This window comes from Crotalus tigris, unplaced genomic scaffold (genome assembly GCF_016545835.1).
Source record: "Crotalus tigris isolate CLP2741 ecotype Arizona unplaced genomic scaffold, ASM1654583v1 scf7180000024341.3516292, whole genome shotgun sequence".
Taxonomy (NCBI): domain Eukaryota; kingdom Metazoa; phylum Chordata; class Lepidosauria; order Squamata; family Viperidae; genus Crotalus; species Crotalus tigris.
In genome coordinates, this window is record NW_024100511.1 from 674488 (window position 1) to 697202 (window position 22715).

General features: G+C 45.4%; 1 protein-coding gene across 13 annotated transcripts in view; it reads right to left on the bottom strand.

Annotated features, from left to right (window-relative positions):
• The window catches only part of TAPT1 (transmembrane anterior posterior transformation 1), a 155053-nt gene that overhangs the window by 113381 nt on the left and 18957 nt on the right, over positions 1-22715 (bottom strand). For all 13 annotated transcript variants that reach the window (XM_039326535.1, XM_039326533.1, XM_039326528.1 and 10 more), the window contains exon 2: positions 16466-16596. In XM_039326535.1, the coding sequence (XP_039182469.1) occupies positions 16466-16596 (131 nt within the window). The remainder of the gene's footprint in view (positions 1-16465; positions 16597-22715) is intronic.

Here is a 22715-nt window from a genome sequence, read left to right on the forward strand (position 1 = left end):
ATGTATAAGCTAAAAACTATGATAAATGTAACAATGTTATTTTTACTTAATTGATATAATAAGAATTGCATTAGCTTAAACATGAGACAGTAAATACTAAGGGAAAAAGAGAAGAAATATTTAATGTGGTAGTTTGAGATTTGTACTAAAGACACTTGTATGTTGTTGAATTATTGATTAACCCAGTCGCCACGTTGCTTTTTAAATACTTAAATGTAAAACTAGAAAATCAATAAAACTTAAAAAAAAAGAATTGTGATCACAATTCTTACTCAATTCCTAGCAGTTTTATACAATCCCTTTTCAATCAATCAATCAATCACATTTCTACCCCTACATCTCACTAAAGAGACTGGGTACTTATTGACGTTGACTTCGGGATCTAGTTTCCATATAAGCTAAATGTATACCTTAGCCCTGAAAGGCCAGATCTGATCCTTGGTAGTACATCTTTGGTTGAGAAAATGTTACAAAAATGTCATGCAACATGAAAGGTGTAAACCAGTAGATATAGAACATATTACAGTTCTATCAAGATTTTAGCCAATTAAAAACATACATTTTTCCCATTAGTTAGATGCATAAGTTTTCTCGCACCTATGACACATTTATGTATCGCTTTGCATATACTTTCTAAATCAGGTAAGATTAGAACCTTCAAAATAAGCAGCACAAGTACTTGAGAAAGAAGGCACATTTCCCTTCCTAATATTTACAGCAGAAGAAAGTAAATATTTTGAACAACTGCTGATAATACATCTGGCTGCTACTATTGTTTTCTTGAGCCCACAATTTCAATTATAAGTCAGGACAGTCATAAAGCAGGTCACAATGTGTTTCAGTGTTAGCACAAGAAATAATGCATATAAAATTAACAATCTCTTATTTAATCTCCTTCAAAAGTCTTCAGTGTTGGTGGTCATCATCATATCTTCTGATATAGAGCGTTGGCTTACCTGAACGCAAGCTCTCAGCATGATGATGAAGAATCCACCAATGGGTTATTTCAGTCCTCCTGCCCAATCAGACTAAGTTGTCAAGTTGTCACGCCTCCTCATTATCTAGCTCCTCCCAGTTTCATCGAGGGCGTAGCCAATGACAACAGTTGGACGTGATGACTTTCAAGCAGATATTCATAAAAAAAGGAAAAAGGAAACAGCCCCCCAACCCCTAACTAGCTAACAATTTGAAGGGAGGGCGTGGATTCTTCATCATCATGCTGAGAACTTGCGTTCAGGTAAGCCAACGCTCTTTCTCCAGCATGATTACTGAAGAATCCACTAATGGGACGTACCAAGCTCCTGAAGTCCCTACGGGTGGGAAATAGTTCGGGCCTGTGAACCTGATGGTGTCACCACCTGCTGCAAAATACGTCTACCGAAGGCGGCCTCAGCCAAAGCAAACTTGTCCAAGCGATAATGCCTAATAAATGGGGAAGGATGGACCATGTCGCTGCCCTACAAATGTCTTCAATAGACGCTTGAGTAGTCCATGCAGCGGTTGTGGCAGCGCTGCGTGTGGAATGAGCCATCACATGACTGGGAATGAATAGGGCAAGAGATGCGTAAGCTGCTGCAATACAAGCCCTAATCCACCTACCTATAGTGGAAGCCGAAACCTTTTGGCCCATTGAGGAAGGCTGGAAGGATATAAACAGGGCTTCTGATTTATGGAAAGATGCTGTGCGTTTGATATAACAGCACAAAGCTCTCCGCACATCTAAAGAGTGCCATTGCCATTCCAAGTCATGTGACGGGTGGGGACAGAAGTCCAGGAGAGTAACCTCTTTGCCCTATGGAATACCGTGTTTATTTTTGGAATAAACGAGGGATCTAATCGAAGAATCGCCCTGTCCTTGTGAAACAAGCACAGGTCCTTCCTGATCGACAAGGCAGCTAATTCCAATATACGTCTGGCAGAAGTTATGGCTATCAGAAATGAAACCTTCAGCGACAGGTACCACAAGGAACATGTTCTAAGTGGTTCAAAGGGGGAAGAGGTTAGAGCTTGTAAGATTTTGGGTAGATCCCAAGAGGGATACCTATGAATCACAGGGGGTTTGCTATTGATAACTCCCTTTAGGAAAGATCTGATTATAGGGTATCTAGACAAGGACTCTGAAGAGTCCCAAGAAAAAACTTTGGAAAGGGCTGCTAGCTGTCTACGGATAGTGTTGGGCGACAACCCCTTGTTGACACCCTCCAGCAAGTATTCTAATACCTTGGGGATGGTTACTTGTGACAGACTCACATGATTCCTGTCGTACCAACGACAGAAGTTCTTCCACGTATGGTTGTAAATACGGTTAGTCGACGGTCTCCTGGCAGCCTGAATCATATCGATCACCCCTGACGCATAGGACTCTCGAGTCAAGGTGCGGCGTTCAAGTGCCAGATGGTCAACTGAAGCCACTGGGGATCTGGATGTTGAAGATCTCCCTGTGTCAACTGAATGAGATGGTCTGGAATCCTCCACGGAGCAGAGACGGAGAGGCTCACCAGGTCTGCAAACCATGGCCTTCTGGGCCAGTGAGGAGCAATAAATATTACCTCCGCCTGCTCCGCCAGGATCTTCCTAATAGCTGCTGGTAACAGAGGCTGTGGGGGAAAGGCATACAAGAGGCCTCGTGGCCATTGGCTGCGTAGGGCGTCCGCCCCCTCCACCCCCCGAGAGGGGAACCAGGAGAAAAACCTGGGTAGTTGGGTGTTCTCTGGCAAGGCGAACAGGTCCACTATCGGACGACCAAATCTGTCCGTGATCTCCCTGAAGACATCCGGATGTAACTTCCACTCCGAATGGTCCACTATTGACCTGCTGAGAAAATCTGCCTGCCGATTCGCCTCTCCCGAAATGTGCTCTGCCCTGATGGAGAGTAGATGTTTCTCCACCCAGGAGCTCAATGCCTGAGCTTCTGCCGTGAGGGACTTTGACCGGGTACCCCCCTGTCGATTGATGTGGGCCTTTGCCACCACGTTGTCTGTCAGGACCAGCACATGTTGCCCCCTGATTACTGAGTGGAAATATCTGAGAGCTAAGTGGATCGGTCTGAGCTCCAACCAATTTATGCTGTGCCTCCGGTCTGTCTGTGACCACTGACCCTGAACCATCCGTGTTTGGAGATGAGCGCCCCAACCGAAAAGACTCGGGTCCGTGATCATACTGATGCGAGTGGGCTCTTTGAATAGGGTCCCCTTGCATATGGCCGAGGAAGCCCACCAGTTGAGAGACAGATGAACCTGACGAGGAACACGCACCAGCTGGTTGGAGATATTTGTATGTTGTCTTTGATGTGGAAGCAGAAACCACTGTAGGGCTCGAGCATGTAGTCGGGCCCACGGCACTATCACTATGCAGGATATCAACTTCCCCAGTAGCTGGGAAAGGAGAGCTAATGTTACTGTCCTGTTCCTGCATACCTTGAGTGCCAGCTCTGATGCTCTTGCGCCTTTCCTCCGATAGGTACACGTGACAATTGTCCGTGTCGATCACCGTCCCCAGGTGTAACAGACAGGTCGATGGTGTTGTCTGGCTCTTTTTGAAATTTATTAAGAACCCATGGTTCTGAAAAGTCCTGATTGTGAGATCCAGATCTGACTGGGCGGATGTTGCTGACAGCAATTGGATCAGAATGTCGTCCAGATAACACTGGACGCGCACCGGAACCAACCTCAAATGGGCCGCCAGAACTGCCAGTATTTTGATGAAGATCCTGAGGGCGAGGAAACACCGAATGGTAGGGCCCTGTATTGAAAATGACGGTTGAGGTAACAAAACCGCAGGTATTTTGTGATGTGCCGGGTGGATAGGGATATGCAAATATGCCTCCTTGAGGTCTATTGATGTTAGAAGATCTCCCATCCTGATACTGCCTAGGATGGAGTGCAACGTCTGCATCTTGAACCTCCTGCATTGTAGGTGGAGGTTCAGCCCTTTGTGATCTAGGATTGCTCTCCATCCTCCTGAGGATTTTGGAACTACAAAGAGGATGGAGTAATACCCCGATCCCCATTGGGACAAGGGAACCTCCTGTATGGCTTTGATGCTGAGGAGATGTCAGATGGCATCTTCCAAGAGACCTCTTTTTATGTGATTTCTCATGGCTGGGCAAGAGACAAAGTGATCTATTGGATGGGATTTGAACTCCAGAGACAGGCCTTCCCTTATGGTGCTCAAAACCCAGGAGTCCGTGGTGGTGCTTTCCCATTGGCGGATGAAAAAGGTTAGTCTGCCGCCAATGGGGGGTCCCCTCTAAGTCACTTGGAGCGGCGGAAGGGGTGGCCCCTTCTGCCACGCAAGGAAGGTTTGGTCTGGGATTGGTATCGGGATCTGTCCCTATACCCCGCTCTGTCAAAGGGGCTGGGGGTCTGTAAGGTTGTCCCTGTTCTGATGTGATGCAGTCCGAAAGGACTGACGGCGGCTGTAAGGGAGGTAACGCCTGTTGGATTTCCTAACCAAGTGAGAGATGACCTTTTTTTTCTGTTTATTCTCAATAAGGTATGGGGTCAATGCTTCCCCAAACAGTCGGCTACCCGTAAAGGGGGCAATGGCCACACGCCACTTGTGCTTGCTTTCAGCTCTCCAGTTCTTGAGCCAAAAAAGCCTCCTGGTGACTACGCCGGAAGCCATTGCCCTGGCTGAATGCTTGGCTGAGTACATTGAGACATCTGCCATATACTCAGAGGTGGCTATAAGCTTAGGTTAGGTCCTGATGGATCCTAACCTCCTCCAGAGGGATCCTGTCTTGCAATTGTCTGAGCCAGGTAATTGAAATCCTTGCAAAAAAGGAAATGGAAGTTGCCAACTTTGTAGCCCAAGCAGATGCTAAGTGAACCTTGCGTAAGGCCAGTTCAGACTTTTTATCTTCTGCCTTAAGGACATCTGAGACATCCGCCGGAAGACTGGCTGTAAAAAACAGTGGGGCTAAGGATTCATCCACCTTAGGCACCTCTAAAAGGTCAATCAGATTCTTTGCCATGTCCACAATCTTGCGCTCAGACGCTCCTTGGGAAGGTTGAGCAGCTGGAGATTCCCATTGTCCCTGAATGTTCTTCAGGAATATGGGGGGAGGGGGGCATGGAATATGGAGGTGTTTGTCTACCGGTTCAGCAAATAGAGGGTTTGAGTCCTGATCTGTGGAAGGCTGAGGGGCCGGAGAAGAGATGGAGGAAAGTTTGCTCGCTGCACAAGCCCTGTACAGCAATGACGGAAAGAGCGAGGCATTGAATAGCTCTGCCATGGGCTGAGACTCATGGGTCGGCTCCTCGCACTCAGACCAGCAGTCCCCCCCCCTTTGTCATAATCCGAGACATTGGAAGACTCGGAGTCCGGAGATCGGGATGGGGAAATGATCCGCTGTGGGTTGAGATGAGGAAGCTGGTACAGAGGAAGGACCAGGAACTGGTGACGCCTGGTGGATACCCGATGATGCCACGGCCTGGATCACCGCCTGCGATATCCACGATTGGAGCTGTGCTGAAAAAGATGGCTCTAGCGGAGGTCGTGACCCCGCAGCCGTTGGAGTTAATATAGCAATGGGCGCAGATGATGGGCTGGGCAAATCAAGGTCCTCCCCAAGCATGGGTGGACCCACCTGACCAAAGGTCTGATCAGAGACCTGCTGGATTGCGCTCAAAGGCGACCATGCTCCCAATGTGGATGGTACATGTGTCTCAGGTGGGGATGCACCAGGAGGTATGTAATCCTGTTCAGTTGACAAGTGTTGGGCCCGGGAGAATTGCTTCTCCAGGGTTCTATGTGTTCTGTCAGCCATCTTATCGCTTGTCTTACCAGCCTTCCTGCCGTATTTAGATTTTGCTTTGGCCTTACCTGTAGGCACTTCAGAAACTGGCTCGGCTTGGACCATGGTGTTGCCTGTGTCCAAAGGCTGTGGCTCAGTGGGTTCTGCCATGTCGATGTAATGCCCCCAAACAGGACTCAGAAATTGAGTGAGCCTGCAGTAGACATCAGGAGCCCTCAGCGGGACTGACTGCACGTGGAGAAAAAAGCGTGAATCGCCCCTGGCAACCTGGGTTCACACTGGGCACTGTGGAGCGCTCGTCACCAATGTGCTGGACGCACTTTCAACCAGATCAGAATGGTGACGAAATCACACGTGTCTCGCTAGTGGCAATGGTCAGGATCCTGCAGGCAACCACTAGGTTCAGGGTGGCAGAACTCAGGCAGGGAATGGGGAGCAGGGCCTGCTGGACCTCCGTTGCAATGATAATTGCCCCAAATTTGCTGCTAATTGCAATGAATAGAGGATTCTGAAACAGAACCTTAATCACAAATTAGGATGAAAATAAATATGAGAAAGGTAATATTAATTAAATTGTGAGGTAATTATAAACAACCAACTCCAAAAATGGCGTCCCTGCCTGTCCTGGGCGTTTCCCAATGAGACAGTAGTTGGCAAAATGGCGGACGCTTCGATTCAGAAGAAAGAACTACCTTCGCTAGATAGGAGTAGGAGAAGGAACGGACCTCAGTTGAATTCCAAAAGGACTATGTCAGTAAATAATAAAAGGAGCAAAAATGAGGCTTTTTTTCCTAAGTGCCCACGAATCTTCGCTGCTGCAGCAATGAGGCTTTGCCTCCTTTAGCGGCAGCCGAATAAATGGCTCTGGAAACAATAATGACTTTGTTTTAAACCAATTTTGCACAACAAGCAAGGAGGAAGCTTGCTAACAGTCTGATTGCAACAACTAACTTTAACTTTGGGAATTCAAAATGGCCACCGCTAGAAGGACTCTGACCGATCCCAGTCAGAGAAGGCTCCACATGGCCTCAAAATGGCGGCCGCCACAAGGAACTGGTTGTAGTTCCAAAATACTAATCAAAAACAATCTCCTTAGCTAGTGAGAGGAAGGGAACAACCCCCCCCCCTTGATATTACCCTGGGAATTAACGCAGCTAACTGAATAGTTAAGAAAACATAGGCAGACACACACACCCCCAGCCAGGAGAGGGATAAGCTCTGCTCCCAGGTAATAGAAGGAAAGAGAAAGAAAGGAAGGCAAACAAAATTACCAAAACTCCCCAGAGAAAGAAACCAATCTAACACTACTATACTCCAGGAAGAATCCACCAATGAATTAAATATCTAGCCTGACCTGCTTTTCATGAAGAGAGTCAAATTATTACGACCTCATGGGCGAAAGACTAAGATGAAACTGGGAGGAGCTAGCTAATGAGGCGTAACAACTTGACAACTTAGTCTGATTGGACAGGAGGACTGAAATAACCCATGGTGGATTCTTCAGTCATCATGCTGGAGAAGGTCATGATCTCTACAGAGGATTCATTTCTGGAGGATGAGGATGAGTCTAAAAATCAATCTGAGGTTAGCATATGTCCAGATCCTAGGTTCATCTAGTAGGAAAGAGATGGCCTCCGCAGGCCTAGGTTCTGTATCCACTGATCCTGATCAAGACGCCTCAGAGCCAAATATATGCCGATAGGGTACAATTAGAAGGTTAAGAAGCAAATATCTGTACGATTTACTCGGTAGTTAATATTATAGGTAACCCTCGACTTAAAACCGTTTATTTACAAACCATTCAGAGTTACAATGGCACTGAAAAATAAGTGATTTATAAGTAGTCTTTATGCTTAGGACCTTTGCAGCATCCCCACGTTCACGTGAATAAACTCAGATATTGGCAACTAGCATGCATTTACAGCATCCCATGATCAACCTTCTCAACTGACAAAGTCAATGGGGGAAGTCGTATTCATTTAACAACTGTTATTCACTCAACAACTACAGTGATTTGCTTAACAATTATAGCAAAAAAGATTGCAAAATTGGACATGACTCTCTTAACCAACTGCCTTGCTTAGCAACTGAAATTTTAGTCCCAATTGTGATTTTAAGTTGAAGACTATCTGTACTTCCAAGAAGATACAGATTTTGGATTAGGCCAATGTAAGCCAGTTAATTTTATAATATTTACAACCAAATTCTTGAATCAATTTATTTCACCTCTTTTTAAACATTCTCTTATCTTCCTCTGTTTTTTCTCCATTTTCCCAATTCTTAGGTGCTTTTCCTTCCCCAAGTAGAGACAATTAGTTTGGCACAGATGAAAAATGTGTATATGCACAAGTATGTATGGAAGGGAAATTGGTGTGATAACAAATGGAAGACGCAAAATATTCTTATCCATATCTCAAATGTTAATTCTACTAATTTCAGTTATTAATTTTCAGACTTTGAATTCCAGTATAATTTGAATTGTTTCTGGAAATGGCTTGAGCTTGAAAAAAGAAAGCAAGTTATGATTTTTTTTTTCACGTCATTTCTGAATATATTGGAAGTTCATTCTACTTGATCATTAGGTTCTTCTTCAGTCACTTCCATTTTCTGCTAAAAAAAGTTTTTTTTGTCTCAATTTTTAAAATAATCTAAAAATAAATCTTCTAAAAGACAGCATCTCAATTGACAGCGGCCAACACAACTTTCAAAGGAATCTGGCCAAGCCAGCTAAAAGCTTGTGCTTTTAGAACTTATTTTATGACAACACACATAATAATTTGCTATTGCATTCCAAATTTATCCAATAAAATATTGGCTGTCATACTGTATCGGCACCTCTTACAATATTTTTCTATTATTTTTCAAATTTTGCCAAGTCCCTTGCAAACCATTGTCATATTTATTATGTAATAAACCAGAACAAATTTACATCAAGATTTATTGCTCATATCCTCTTACAGGATCACATCTATGCCAATGTAACATGAAAGGACATATTGCTAATTAGTAGAACTTGCTATCATTAAATAGGCAGAGAATCATACGACACAACATATTTTGCAATAGCCCAGTTGTAAAGCTTCATCCTCTGGAAACACTAAATTAATTCACTGAGTTATCATACAACATCTTTAATCCCTGATGGCCCCATCTCATGTTTAGTCATATTGACCCACAACAGGCTGTTTGCGTCTCTGTGTTCTTAAATACAGAAGGTTCAGGAACTGAATGATGTCCACATTTTGTTGTGAACAAATTGGCAGAAAAACATTAACATGTACCAGACAAAACCAGCAGCTATTCTCTGACTTCCTGTTTCAACAACAATACTTCAACTATTCTGGATTCATTTCAGAACCTTAAATTAGATAATAACATTTTTAAATCATTTAAATCTTCAACACTGAAAAGCAAAAAATTATCAGAAATTCTTAATAACAGAAATGCTAACAGAGCTCAAACGTACCCTATTCCTGATTTAAACCTTTTATGATGCATGGCCTCCAATGTTTACTTTGTGAGATTCCTGTAATGCAAGTGGTTTGCATCTCATGGAGTGCTTTTTAAAGAGAAAAAACAGTATATTATACTAGGTCAGGGGTAGGCAACCTTGGCTCTTTTATGACTGCTGGCTCAGAAATTCTGGGAGTTGAAGTCCACAAGTCATAAAAGAGCCAAGGTTGCTTACCCCTGTAAGATGCTCAATTAACATCTTAATGGGAGGAAAGGGGTGTTGGTCTTACCTGAACGCCTTTTCTCAGTACGGAGATGGATAATCCACGGATGGGTTTTCTCTGTCTGCCTGCTCTTGAGACCAAGTAGCCAAAGCCTGACACGCCCCCATTTCCTGTGGAGTCCATTCTTAACGAGGGCGAATTGGCTGATGATTGACGAGGTATTGGCTCTCAGCTCCCTACTAGCGGCCTGCTGGCCTTGGGGTGGGTGTGGATTATCCATCTCCGTACTCAGAAAAGGCGTTCAGGTAAGACCAACGCCCCTTCTCCAGTATAGGAGATGGATAATCCACGGATGGGACATACCAAAGCCTCACTGTCCCAAGGGGTGGGAAACAGATAAGGCCGGTAGATTGATCTCTGAGACAACTTGCTGGAGGACCCTCCTACCAAAGGAGGCGTCCGCCGATGCAAAGCGGTCTATCTTGTAGTGTCGTATAAACGGGGAAGGCGAGGACCATGTCGCGGCCCTGCAAACTTCCTCGATTGACGCCTGGGTAGCCCATGCCGCCGAAGTTGCAGCGCTTCGGGTGGAATGGGCTGTGAGATGACTTGGGGGCGGCAGGGATGATACATTGTAAGCTTCTGCGATACAGCTTCGGATCCACCTTCCAATGGTGCCCGCGGAAACTTTCCGCCCCAAGGTGCCCGCTTGGAAGGGCACAAATAGGGCCTCCGATTTGCGGAAGTGTTCTGTACGCTTTATATAACGCCGCAAGGCTCTGCGGATGTCCAATGTATGCCACTGCCGCTCCCGGTCATGTGTTGGATTTGGACAGAAGTTTGGGAGAATTACTTCCTGTGTCCTGTGAAAGAGTGAATTCACCTTCGGTATGAAGGAAGGATCTAACCTAAGGACCACCCTGTCCTTGTGGAAAATGCATAGGTCGTTTCTGACTGACAGTACGGCCAGTTCCGAAATTCGTCTGGCCGATGTGAAGGCAATCAGGAACGCCACCTTTAGCGACAGGTGTCGCAAGGAAACGGTCGCCAATGGTTCAAATGGTGACCGAATGAGTGCGTGAAGGACTCGTGGTAGTTCCCAGGACGGGTACCTGTGAACTACTGGAGGTCTGGTGTTATAGGCGCCCTTGATAAAGGCGCGGATCCTGGGGTGGTGAGCTAAGGGAACCGAATCCGTGCAGGTGAGGAGGGTGGACAAGGCCGCCACTTGCCTGCGGATGGTCGCGGGGGCGAGGCCTCTGTCTAGTCCCTCCAAGAGGTAATCTACTATCTGAGGGATGTAGAGTTTGTGTAAGTCAAACTGCCGTTCCCTGCACCAAAGGCAAAAATTTTTCCAAGTGGAGTCATAAATGCGGTTTGTTGCCGGACGGCGTGAAGCTTGAATTATGGTAATGGCCCCGGGAGAGAATAGTTCCTGTGCCATTATCTGGCGCTCAAGTGCCAGGCGGTCAGTTGTAACCATTGGGGTTCCGGGTGACTGATGGTTCCCTGGTGTAGGGACACTTGATGAGGGGGAATGTTCCATGGGGGCGACTGAGACAGGTTCATCAGGTCGGCGAACCACGGTCTCTGTGGCCAATATGGTGCTACTAGGATCACTTCTGCCCGCTCCTGAATCAGCTTGCGGATGACCGCCGGTATGAGTGGTAGTGGGGGAAAGGCATAAAGCAGACCCTGAGGCCACTGAGTTCTCAGAGCGTCCGTCCCCTCTGCTCGCGGGTTGAAGTAACGAGAGTAAAATCTGGGGAGCTGGGCATTGTCTGATGATGCGAACAGATCGAGGATCGGGTACCCGAACTTGCGGGAGATGTCTAGGAACAAGTTCGGGTGTAGCCCCCACTCCGAAGGGTCCACTGTGGTGCGGCTTAGGAAGTCCGCTTGCTGGTTGTTGACCCCCGATATGTGTTCCGCTTTTAGTGACTTCAGATTGGGCTCTACCCAGCTGAATAGGAGTCGTGACTCTGTCATCAGGGTTTTTGATCTGGTCCCCCCCTGCCGATTGATGTGCGCCTTGACTGCTACGTTGTCTGTTAGGACTAGAACGTGGTGGCCTCTGATTCTGTCTTTGAATTGTTGCAAGACTAGGTGGATAGCCCTGAGTTCTAGCCAGTTGATGTTGTTTCTCAGATCCGTGGCGGACCAACGTCCCTGTACAAACTGGGAGTCCAGATGGGCTCCCCAACCATACAGACTGGCATCTGTAGTGATGGTAACTCTGACTGGTTCCTTGAAGGGTGACCCCTTGGTCACGGCCCGAGAGCACCACCAGCGTAGTACCCTGCGGATTTGTGCCGTGACCCTGACTAGGTGGTTGGATGCGCTGGTGTTCTGCCGTTGGTAAGGGAGCAGAAACCACTGTAGTTCCCGTAGGTGGAGCCTGGCCCAGGGTACAATGGCTATGGCCGATACCATCTTGCCCAATAATTGGGAAAGTGTTAGTATCGGAACTGAACGTTGCCTGTGAACCCAGCGAGCCAGTTCCCTGATGCCGGCCACCCGGTCTTGGGAGAGATAGACCATACAGTTGGTTGTGTCTATCGTGGCCCCCAGATGCAGCAGCCTGGACGAGGGAACTGTCTGGCTCTTCTGAAAGTTTACTGAGAATCCGTGTAATTGGAGGACATGAATGACGGTCCTTACGTCCGCCTGAGCTGTCTGTAGGGATGTTGCTTGGATTAGTATGTCGTCTAGGTAACATTGGACGCGTATTGGGATTTTTCTGAGTTTGGCGGCTACCACTGCTAGTATCTTGGTAAATACCCTGGGTGCCGAAGATAGACCGAAGGGGAGGGCTCTGTATTGGAAGTGTTTTCCCCCGTAACAGAAACGTAGGAACCGGCGGTGGTTTGGGTGGATGGGGATGTGAAGGTAGGCTTCCGTGAGGTCTATCAATGCCAGGAAGTCTCCTTCTCTGATGCTTCCCAGGATGGACTGAAGGGATTGCATCTTGAATTTTTTATATGTGATGTAGCGGTTGAGGTTTTTTAGGTCCAGGATTGCCCTCCATCCTCCTGAAGTCTTTGGAACCACGAAGAGGATGGAGTAAAATCCTCTGCCTCTGTATTCCGCTGGGACCGGTTCTATGGCTTGAATGTCCAACAGGTGTTGGATGGCCTCCTGCATGAGTTTGCGTTTGGTGGGGTTCCTGGAGACCGAGCAGTTGATGAGTCGGTCTGGGGGTGTGACCAGGAACTCCAGGGACAGCCCGGACTGGATGGTTTGTAGTACCCAGTTGTCCGTGGAGGTCTGCTCCCACTGGTGGAAGAAGTGAGCTAGTCTTCCTCCAATGGGTAGGTCTATGTAGGAGTCATTTTGTCTTCCGGTACGGACGACCCGTTCCACGAAAGGGTCGTCTCGACTGGTTTTGTTGTCTGGGCTGGAACCCCGGTCTGTCGTAGGGGCGGCCGTACGGTTTGTTCTGCCTGGGAGTGAATGGCTTGGGTGCCTGACTGATAGGCGTGGTTGTCGGTTGGCGAAAGGACTGCCTACGAAAGTAAGGTGTGGTACGTTTGTCTGACCTTTTGTTCAAGTGTGCCATGACCTTCCGCTTGTCTTTGTTCTCTACAAGATAGGGGTCCAAGGCCTCCCCAAACAGACCATTGCTTGAGTAAGGGGCAGTTGCTAGCCGCCACTTAGCCTTGGTGTCAGCTTGCCAGTGTTTTAGCCATAGCATTCTCCTGGCAATTATGTTGGATGCTATGGATCTGGATGAAAAAATGGCCGATTGGAACGTTGCGTCTGCAGCGTATTCCGTGGCTGCTACCATCTTAGCCAGGTCCTGGTGTGTTCGTATGTCCTCCATAGGAACTATGGTTTGTAGTTGTTGCAACCAGATGAGGGTGGCCCGGACAAAAAAGGAGGCCGAGGTGGCTGCTTTGATGGCCCATGCCGCTGTCTGGTGGGTTTTGCGAAAGGCTTGTTGGCCCTGCAGTCGCTTAATTTTTAGCTTTAATTAATTTATTATTATTATTATTATTATTATTATTATTATTATTATTATTATTATTATTAAAATTTATTTATTTATTTTTATTATTATATTTGTCCTATTATTATATGTGTGTATCGGGGGTGGAGCGCTGGCTGTGTGCTCCTATTCCGCCTCTATCAGTACTTCCAGATATGATATGGAGCTTCCTTAAGCTCGGTTTGCTTTCCTCTGGCAAGAGATGGCAGCCGCAGCTCGTTTCTCCCTGAAAACGGGCTTTGCGGATCCCAGGAGGGTTCTCTAGCCTCCGTTTCTTGGTTGGGGCTTACTCTCTTCCTGTGCTTCGCCTTTTTAAAAAGGAGGGTGGCCGCGGCTCGTTTCCCTCTGAAAATAAGCTCCGCAGCCTCCCAGAAGCTGCTTGTGCCCGGGGCTTTAAATTTGGCGCGCTGGTGACGTTTTAAGGGAATCCCAGTCAGGGATTGCCTTTGTTGCCTGAAAACGGCAACTAAAATGGCGCCTGCGGTTGCCCTGGGCTGCTAGGGAATCTCCGATGATCCGAATTCAAGTTTGAATCCGGACCTGGAGATTGTTATTTTTTCCCCCAATTTGAGGAAAAAATCCCTTGGAAGGTTGGGGAGAAAAGCTCAGCAAGTAGTCTCTGCTGATGCCTTCTTCCCCCCCCCCCTTTCCACCCCCCAGAGCCCTGGGGCTGACTGATATCTGTGGGGAAGTTTCCCTCCCCACCAATCCCCTTTTTAATTTTAGGTTTGAGATCAGGACTGATCCCCAGAAAGTTTTGTGGTTAATTCCTATAGGTGGCAATTTTTTTTGGAAGAGGAAGCCAATTATCAAGGGATAATCAATCAATGGATTTCTTGTCTAACCTGATAAGCTGAGAGCCACGCCAAAACGAGTCTTCTCGAGCAGAGACCAAGTTAAGAAAGGACTCCACAGGAAGTGGGGGCGTGTCAAGCTTTGGCTACTTGGTCTCAAGAGCAGGCAGACAGAGAAAACCCATCCGTGGATTATCCATCTCCTGTACTGGAGAAGGCAGGGAGTACTAGATTCAAGGCTCAATAATTAAAACCGGGATTAACTCGTGCATAAATTCTTGGAGGGGAAAAACAGGTATATCATTCACTCTCTCAGCAATGATAGTTCAGTGCTGCTCAGGGTCATTTTAGAGGAAATGCTTTTTCTTCCAATGGTTAATCTGCTGGTTTTATCTCATTCATTACTCCCATTCTCACTTAAACCTCACTCCATTTACTTATCCAACTTTCGAGTGCTCTTCTTTCCCATCCTTTCCACAACATATTTCAGTTTTATTCTGACTTTAAACAATTTAGCTGTTTAATTATTAATTTATTTTTACTTCCCCTCCCCAACAATATTAGCTTCCAGTCATGCGTATTAATATACTGCTGTGGGTACCCGTCTTCTAACACTGCCATCTTGGTTTTATGGTGCCCTGGATTGGTCAAGTACCAGTCATATTGCCTGATGGGGAAGAGAAAGCAGAGCTGAGACACAGTGGGGAGAATCTCATTTCACTTGTCCTTTGAGATGTCACACTTCCCTGCCCTAATATTAAAAGGGTCACATTCAACAGTAGGAAAACACTGGGTTAAACACGGAATTTTTGAAATCTCTTATTATCTCTTTTTAACTCTGTTTGGATTTTGTGCTAGCTCATAAAACAAGCTATAGCATTTCAGAGAATTTGATCAGTTAGTTATGATTATCCAGGTTTGCCTATGTTTGAGTGACTGCAAAGTTGCCGGTCTCTTTCTTGCATATACACTAAAAGGGAGGGGGAGTCTGGCATCTATAGGCTCTCTCCTGTCACGTTACATCAAAAATGCCACCCCTCATGACACCCACTAGGCTCCACAGGGTTATTTTTTTGTTGTTGTTTAATGATTTAATTTTAAAAAGCAAGTGGAACATAGTGACGCTGGAAAGAAATGATGAGCTTCGTGTAACATCTTTAATTCTGACCATGCTTCCTCTCTACATTCTTAATAAAGTAGTAAAGGTGGGTTGGTTTGAGGCCAACATTTTATCTAAAAGTGTGCCTCTGATACTCTTTTCTCAAAACAAATGAGTCTGCAACTTAAGAAAGCCTCATGGAAAATTAGAAGAGAAACTGTATAACATTGTGCCGCGTTCATGAATGCCTTGCCATGGTAGCCATCTCTATCATGGCAACTCCTTTGCTCTCAAAATATCAGAGGAATCCATTCCCCCCTCCCCCCAGAAGAGATTTGTCTGAAGGGTTTAGAAGCCCCTCTTCTCACACAATAATCAGAAGAGGTCCCCCAACTGGCTTACTATCCACAGAAAACAATTAATCACTGCAGTTCCTCAGACATAGAACTGCACTGCATCAGATAACTTCTGCTGACGTCTAAGGAAACCAGTTAAAACAATATTGTTCACACATCATTTTTGTCCTGTGGTTTCCTTCCTTTATTGCTGCTACTAAAGTGGTTTTATTACTTCTTATTTTAGTATTATTTTATTTTTCTGTGTGTTGTTCTATTATCTAAGCTTAACATGTAAATTAACTTAAAAATAAGGAAGTTCTGTTATCAGATTGATTTAGCATTTTTATGCTTCCATCTATCTTCCATCGGACAGCAAAATTTTAAGAGAGTCCTACTAGTATTTGTCAGTCCAGAAACAATATTCTGCATTTCCCACCATCAGAGATCAGCAACTTTTTAAACAAACACTTTTTTCCCCATTGGTGATAGAACTGATTCTCAGAAAGCAACCAAAATGAATTTTGGTTGCACATGTTATTCTCTTGATATATCACTGCTTATCCAACATATTCAATTATAGTGTTATCAGACTTAAGGCAAACTGAATGCCAGACTGAACACCCAAAACATGGAGTCGGAGTAAAATCCTTATGTTACATACTGGTTGTTGTTTTTTTTTAAAAAAAAAAATCAACAATCTGGCCTCCAAATGTTTTTAGAATCTTTATATTAACAAAAAAAGGTTCATGTGTTGTATAAAATGAGAGTGAGCATTTCTTAGGCATAATAAAATTCTGAGAAATTAACTTACCTTTTCCAATTCTCTTGGTATGCGCATGCATGTATATACTCTTTCTCTCCGTTCTGTATACTTGGCTTCATTGTGTTCAAGAAAGTAACCTCTTGTTAGCTCTGCATTGATAAACCTCAGTAGAGAAAGATCTGTATTGAAAGAAAACCTCTTTTTAAAAACTGAATTTTCTAACATTTCTTTTCTCATTTTTTCTCAGCTGCCATAGTGAACTACTTTAAATTAATCTAGGTCAGGGGTCTCCAAACTTGGCAACTTTAAGACTTATGGACTTCAGTTCCAGAATTCCCAAAGCTGGCTGGGGAATTCTGGGAGTTTAAGTCTACAAGTCCTAAAAGTTACCAAGTTTGGAGACCCCTGATCAAGGCCAACACATGTGACAGCATCACTTTAAATCTCACTATCTTTCCTAGTGTTTCTTACGCATGATCAGCATGCATCAGTGCCCCATCCACAACTCCACAGTGACAATATCTAGAATATAGCTCTTTACTAATTGTTGCTACCTTCTGTTCCACCCACCAATTCTTCTCCTAAAGCCCATGGATTTGCCCCAATCTTATTCAGTTCCAAAAATCTCCAAACTGAGTTGAACAAATTCCTGGCAGGAATCTCACAGAGGTGGCACTATCAGTCTATGTTCATCCTACTGTACTAAATGAGGCTTGCTGACTTAGAACCTAAACCAGCAAGACTCTTCTTACTAGGGTTGCTGTTTAGCACTACTGTTTCCCTTTATTTAAAGACATGTAAAGATCCAAAAGTTTTCAGAAGCAATTGGAATACAAAGGTTAAGGACAAACCAGTTTGTTGCTTTAAATATAACAAATAATGGGTTTAAATATGGAGATTGAGGATGAAGGTAATAAACCCAGAGTATATGAACAGAAGGGAGAAGAGATAATAAGAAACCTTGACAGGTTAGAGAAATGAGCTCAAAACAACAGAATGAAATTTAATAGAGACTAGTGCAGAATACTTTATTTAGGAAAGAAAAGTCAGGTGTACAATATAGATGTATATATGCATGAGGGGAGATGCCTGCACAAGACCAAGCCTTCCATACAGCTTCACATTGTCTTGTAATGGGGATAGGATAGCTTAGCACAGTAGTGGCGAATCTATGGCATGGGTGCCAGAGACAGCACTCGGAGCTTTCTCTGTGGGCACATGTGCCGTTGCCCCAGCCTTGCCTCCCCCCTGTGACCCCCTCCTCTGCAGCAGCCCCCCTGAAGGAGAGTCGCCCCCGAGTGTGGCCCACACAGAGCAACGCAGCCAAGGACATGGCAGCCAGACAGCATAGACAAGACTGCCCTCACACCCCAACATGCAGGGGGGCTGCTGCAGAGGGTGTGGTCACCATTACGCTGCTGGGCTGCCTGGGCAATCTGCGGCGGGCTCTGGAGGTGGTGAGTGATCCTGTGGGCAGTCAGGGCGGAGGATGGGGGGGGCGGAGCGGGGCAGGGCAGGAGGGTGGAGCGGAGGCGGGGCCAGTTTTTGGCCACTCGGTCTCTAAAAGGTTCACCATCACTGGCCTAGCAGAAATTTTTTATGCTTCACATCCTAGGCCTGACTTGTTCACTATTGTTGACAATGCAATGTAGGCAGTAGTGGTGACAGTCTCTTTGAAAAACTCACTTGATATAAACCTCCCTCAGTCTATTACTATTGATCAGTAACTGTATCTTTCATTGTGCCACTGATCTTCTCATGATCAACTATTTTTAATAATGTGTAATAATTTTAATAGTATTTAATTAATTCATTCATATGTTTAATTGCATATTAAGTATATTATTAACTGCAGTTTATCACAAGTTGATGATAAATCAACAGTGACATGAATGCAGACAAGCAAAGCAAATGTAGTTGTAGACTTCATCAACTGAAAGTCTTCAAGTTATGAAAAATAATCATTTCACTTTATTATATCTTCCTGTGTATCTCAATTTCCAGGCACCACACAACAAGGATTCTGTAAGGACCTGCCCCAGCTGATCTTCTCAGGAAAGCAGGATCTTGACTCCATAGGGTTAATCAAAAGAACTTTTACTGAAAGTGGTTGTAGTAAAGACAGGCGGAATCTAATGGTCCTATGCAAAGCACAAAGCTGTTCTTCCCATTCCGAAACCCAACCTCTCCCCTGACCAGCCAATGTATTGCCGCAAGGTTGATTTGAGAACACTGAGGTACAAGCTGGATCCTCAAGGCGCAGCGAACTTAGAGTCATCCTCAGGGCGCAGTGACCTTGGAGACAGGCTGAACCCGGCTGAGAGGGAGTCCATCTTGTCTCCGAAGACAATCCCCTTCCCTAATTCCCATGCGCTTATAGCAAAAGCGAAAGCATGCAAAGAATGCTCCCCCTAGAACCTCTTCCTCCCCCTCCAACAGAATGTCAGGGCACCCAAAAGGGGACCTGACATACCTCCACCCCAAAAGAAAGGGATTAAACCTGCAGAACAAAACACAATAAAAGGGGAGAAAAAAAGGTATGAGAGAAATCATTTAGGTTTGTCAGGATATTGATGAAAACATTTCACTAGTCTAGGGGCTCTAATATGCCAACGATCCACCTACTCATTCTGGGCAGTAAGGAAATCTTTCCATGCTACTAAATACTGAAGATTTCCCCTATGTGTGCAAGAGTTCAAAATTTCTCTGACCTCGAAATGTTGTACTATCATTAAAGGTTCAAGGACAGGGGGAAGGACTGATCTAAGGGATGAGGAAATTTCAGGTTTCAATAAACTGCAGTTAAAAACTGGATGGACCCGGCAAAGGGACTTTGGCAAATCTAATTCTACTGTGACTGGTGTTAACAATACGTTTGATGGAGAAAGGCCCCACAAACTTAGGTCCCAATTTCTTGGAAGATTGCAGTGATTGTAAATAGTGCGTGGAAAGGTAAACTCGATCTCCAACATTGAAAAGCTTAGGCTCAGTTCTTTTCTTGTCACCTTGAGCTTTATATGCATCACTAGCTTCTGCAATGGCCTTCCGTACAATAGGCCAGGTATGTTGTAGTTTTAATGACGGCACCATAGGATCATTTACAGGGAGTTCAGGCATAGGTTTAAACTCTTGACCAATGGTCACCCGGAAAGGGGTGAAACCCATGTTGCTAAGTACAGAATTATTGCATGCCACTTCTGCAAATGGCAAAAGGTCAGTCCAGTTATCTTGTTGATAATTAATAAAACATCTAAGGTATTGCTACAACACTGAGTTCGTATGTTCACACACCCCATTCATTTCGGGGTTGTGGCTGGACCTGAGTCCCTGGTCAGTACCAAGTAAGTCCAAAAAGGCCCTCCAAAACTTAGAGGTAAACTGCACCCCTCTATCTAAGATGATGTGTTGGAGTGCTCCATGTAGTTGATAGATGTGATGCAGGAATAATTTGGCAAAACCTCAGGCCCGATGGAATCTTCTGGCATGGAATAAAATGCATCTGTTTGGAGAACAAATTACTATATTTCCCACTCTTTTGGGGAGCTCCACAATAAAATCCATATAGATCTCTCTCCAAGGTGCTGATGGCTTGGCTACTGTCTAAAGAAGTCCCGGCGTCTTTCCTTGTCACCACTTGGCCAAGGCACACACAGGGCAACTGGCCATATAGCTTTCAATGTCTTTTTTGACAGAAGGCCACAAAAACTACCTTTTCACTAAGTGTAGTGTTTTCACAAAACCAAAATTTTGGAATCATAGCAGTTACCTAGAATCATGAGTCTCTGACTGGCTGGTACATAAGGTTTCGCCCCCATCCATGCTACTCCATCTCAGACTGAGCAATTGTTACTATATGTCTGGAATCACTGGTCGTCCAGCTTTAAGAGCGGAAGTCACTTGGGTAGTTACTTGGGCCACCACCTGATGGGATGGGATCACTGGTTTGATTATCTCTGCTTTGGAGCAACTGTATTGTGGCATGTGTGACAGTGCATTAGCTATAAAGTTCTTCAAAGTGGCTAAAGTATGTGCCCATTGGGCTTGTTTAGGAGAGAGCTTATGCGGGGTTTTCAGGGCCTCCATATTCTTACGATCAGTCCACACTTCAAAAAGTATTTTACTCCCTTCTAAGAAGTGCCTCCAGAATAGAAGTGCCTCTTTCTCCCACACAGCCCACAGTGTTCAGTCTGGGGAAGCTTTTTGGAGGTACAAGTGCAGGATTGCAGCTGCCCATTTTCATTTTCCTGCAGTAAAACAGCTCCCACAGCTACATCACTTGCATTGGCTTATATAATGAACAGCTTTGTTGGGCCAGGATGCTTTAGAATAGGTTCAGCTGCAAACAAGCATCTGGGCTTCTCTAATGTGGCTTGATATTTCATCGACCATTTCAAGGGTTGACTAGGTTTAGGTTTGTCTCCTTTAGTTTTTAGCAAGTTTGTAATGGTTATGGAATGAATTGCTTTGCAGTTCATTCCTAGTGCGGGATGGTGCCCATTCTAGCACCACTCTGACCTGTTCAGGATCCATTTCAATCCCCTCATGTGAGATGCAGTAACCCAGGTAGTCTATTTTGCTTTAGTGGAATTCGCATTTAGAGAGCTTGGAGTACAATTTGGTGGCATGTAGCTTCTGGAAGATTAGTTTGACATGTTTCGCTTTGGTCTCAGCGTAGATAAAAATGACACCCAGTGGGCAGTTGAACACACTTTTCTATTCATCCCCTTTCCTGGTTCTTACGCAGTAATATGTTTCCCACAAATCCAGTTTAGTAAAAATTCTGCACGTAGCCAGATGGGCTAACATGTCCTTCATCAGGGGTAGGAGGTAAAGCATTCTCCACACACACCACAATTAATCCGTTATAATCCACACATAGACAAAGGATCCCATCCTTTTCCTGGAATAGGACCCAGGCTGCCACCCAGGCTGCCACCCAGGGTTGTGCCAATTGAAGGCTAAATTTGTATCAACAAACAGTAGCAATTTCTCTAGCTCCCTGGGGGGTCATTGAGTACAGTTTCAGTTTTGGTAGCTTGGCGCTCAATAGGATTTCTACAGCACAGTCAGCAGGTCTGTGAGAGGGCAGTTCATCCGACTCCTTCTTGCTAAATACATCTCTGAGATCTCAATATTCCTTGGGACTGATGGGAAGGTCCTTCCCTTACATGGCAGTTCCTAGCTCACACTGTGGGGCATTCACTTTTTGAATTTTCTCCTGGGTCTGGGAGGAGTGGGGCATCCGGGCGACTTGAGTTTTTCCGCTCTACCCGAGTGGAAAGCGGAAGCGCAGAGCAGGATTGCTCTCAATAGAGCCGGTGCATGCAAGCAAGCAGTGCACCTGTGTCTTCTTCAGGTGCTCTGTGCCTCCGCTTTCTTCCTTTCGGCCGGAGTGGAGAAACTGAAGCTGCTGCCGCCACTTGAGGACAAGGAGAAGAGTGTTCAGGATTTGTGCCACTGGCCGGTCAACAAGGAGTAGGTCGGGCAGGGTGAGTGGTTGGCTGGCTGGGGAGGGGAGATCTTGGCCGCTCAGGTGGCTGTTGCCGCCAGCAGCTTGGACACAGATGCAAGGGGATTCGCCCCGCAATGCCTCCCTGCTGTTGAAGGCTTTGTTCCTGTCCTCAAACCAAGGCTGGCACATGCAAGTATGCAACACACCCGGGCCATGCACAGCATTAGTTCCTGCGCCCGGCCAACTCCAATTCCACACTTTGTCCCATAGGCATACAAATGAAGCAAACACTCTCCCCTCCCCCCCCAGAATGGAAGCTTCTGAGAGCCATGATCTCTTTTGCAGAGAATTTGTGTTTGAACTTGCGCAATATTACGGCACCCAAGAGCTTCCATTGTCAGTGCGAAAAACATTTCCAAGTCAACTCTCCTCTCCCTTAAAGGGAAAGAAACTGGCAGAGAGCAGAGTTTTTGCAAGGTAAGTGAATCCAGTGTGACAGGAAGAGATGGGGGAAGCAGTTGTGAGGAGTGGGAGGCAATAGGGTGAATATTGCAGAGCCTCTGCGGTCACTCGTAAGGATGTACAACTGCCGTGGTGCTGCAATATTTGTAATTTTGGATTTGCTCATAAAAACTAGGGAGCACTGGTCGCATAATTTCGAATGAACATTAAGTGAATGCTCATAACTCAGGGATTACCTTTATGTGTTATTATTTTGAATGAGGAAAATATAGCTACTCCTTGAAAAATCAGGATATACCTTATAAGCAATTTCCAGCAAATTCATAGGGACCAAACAAAGAATAGTTTCCACATTCTCCAATATATAACAGCAGTCTTACTAGC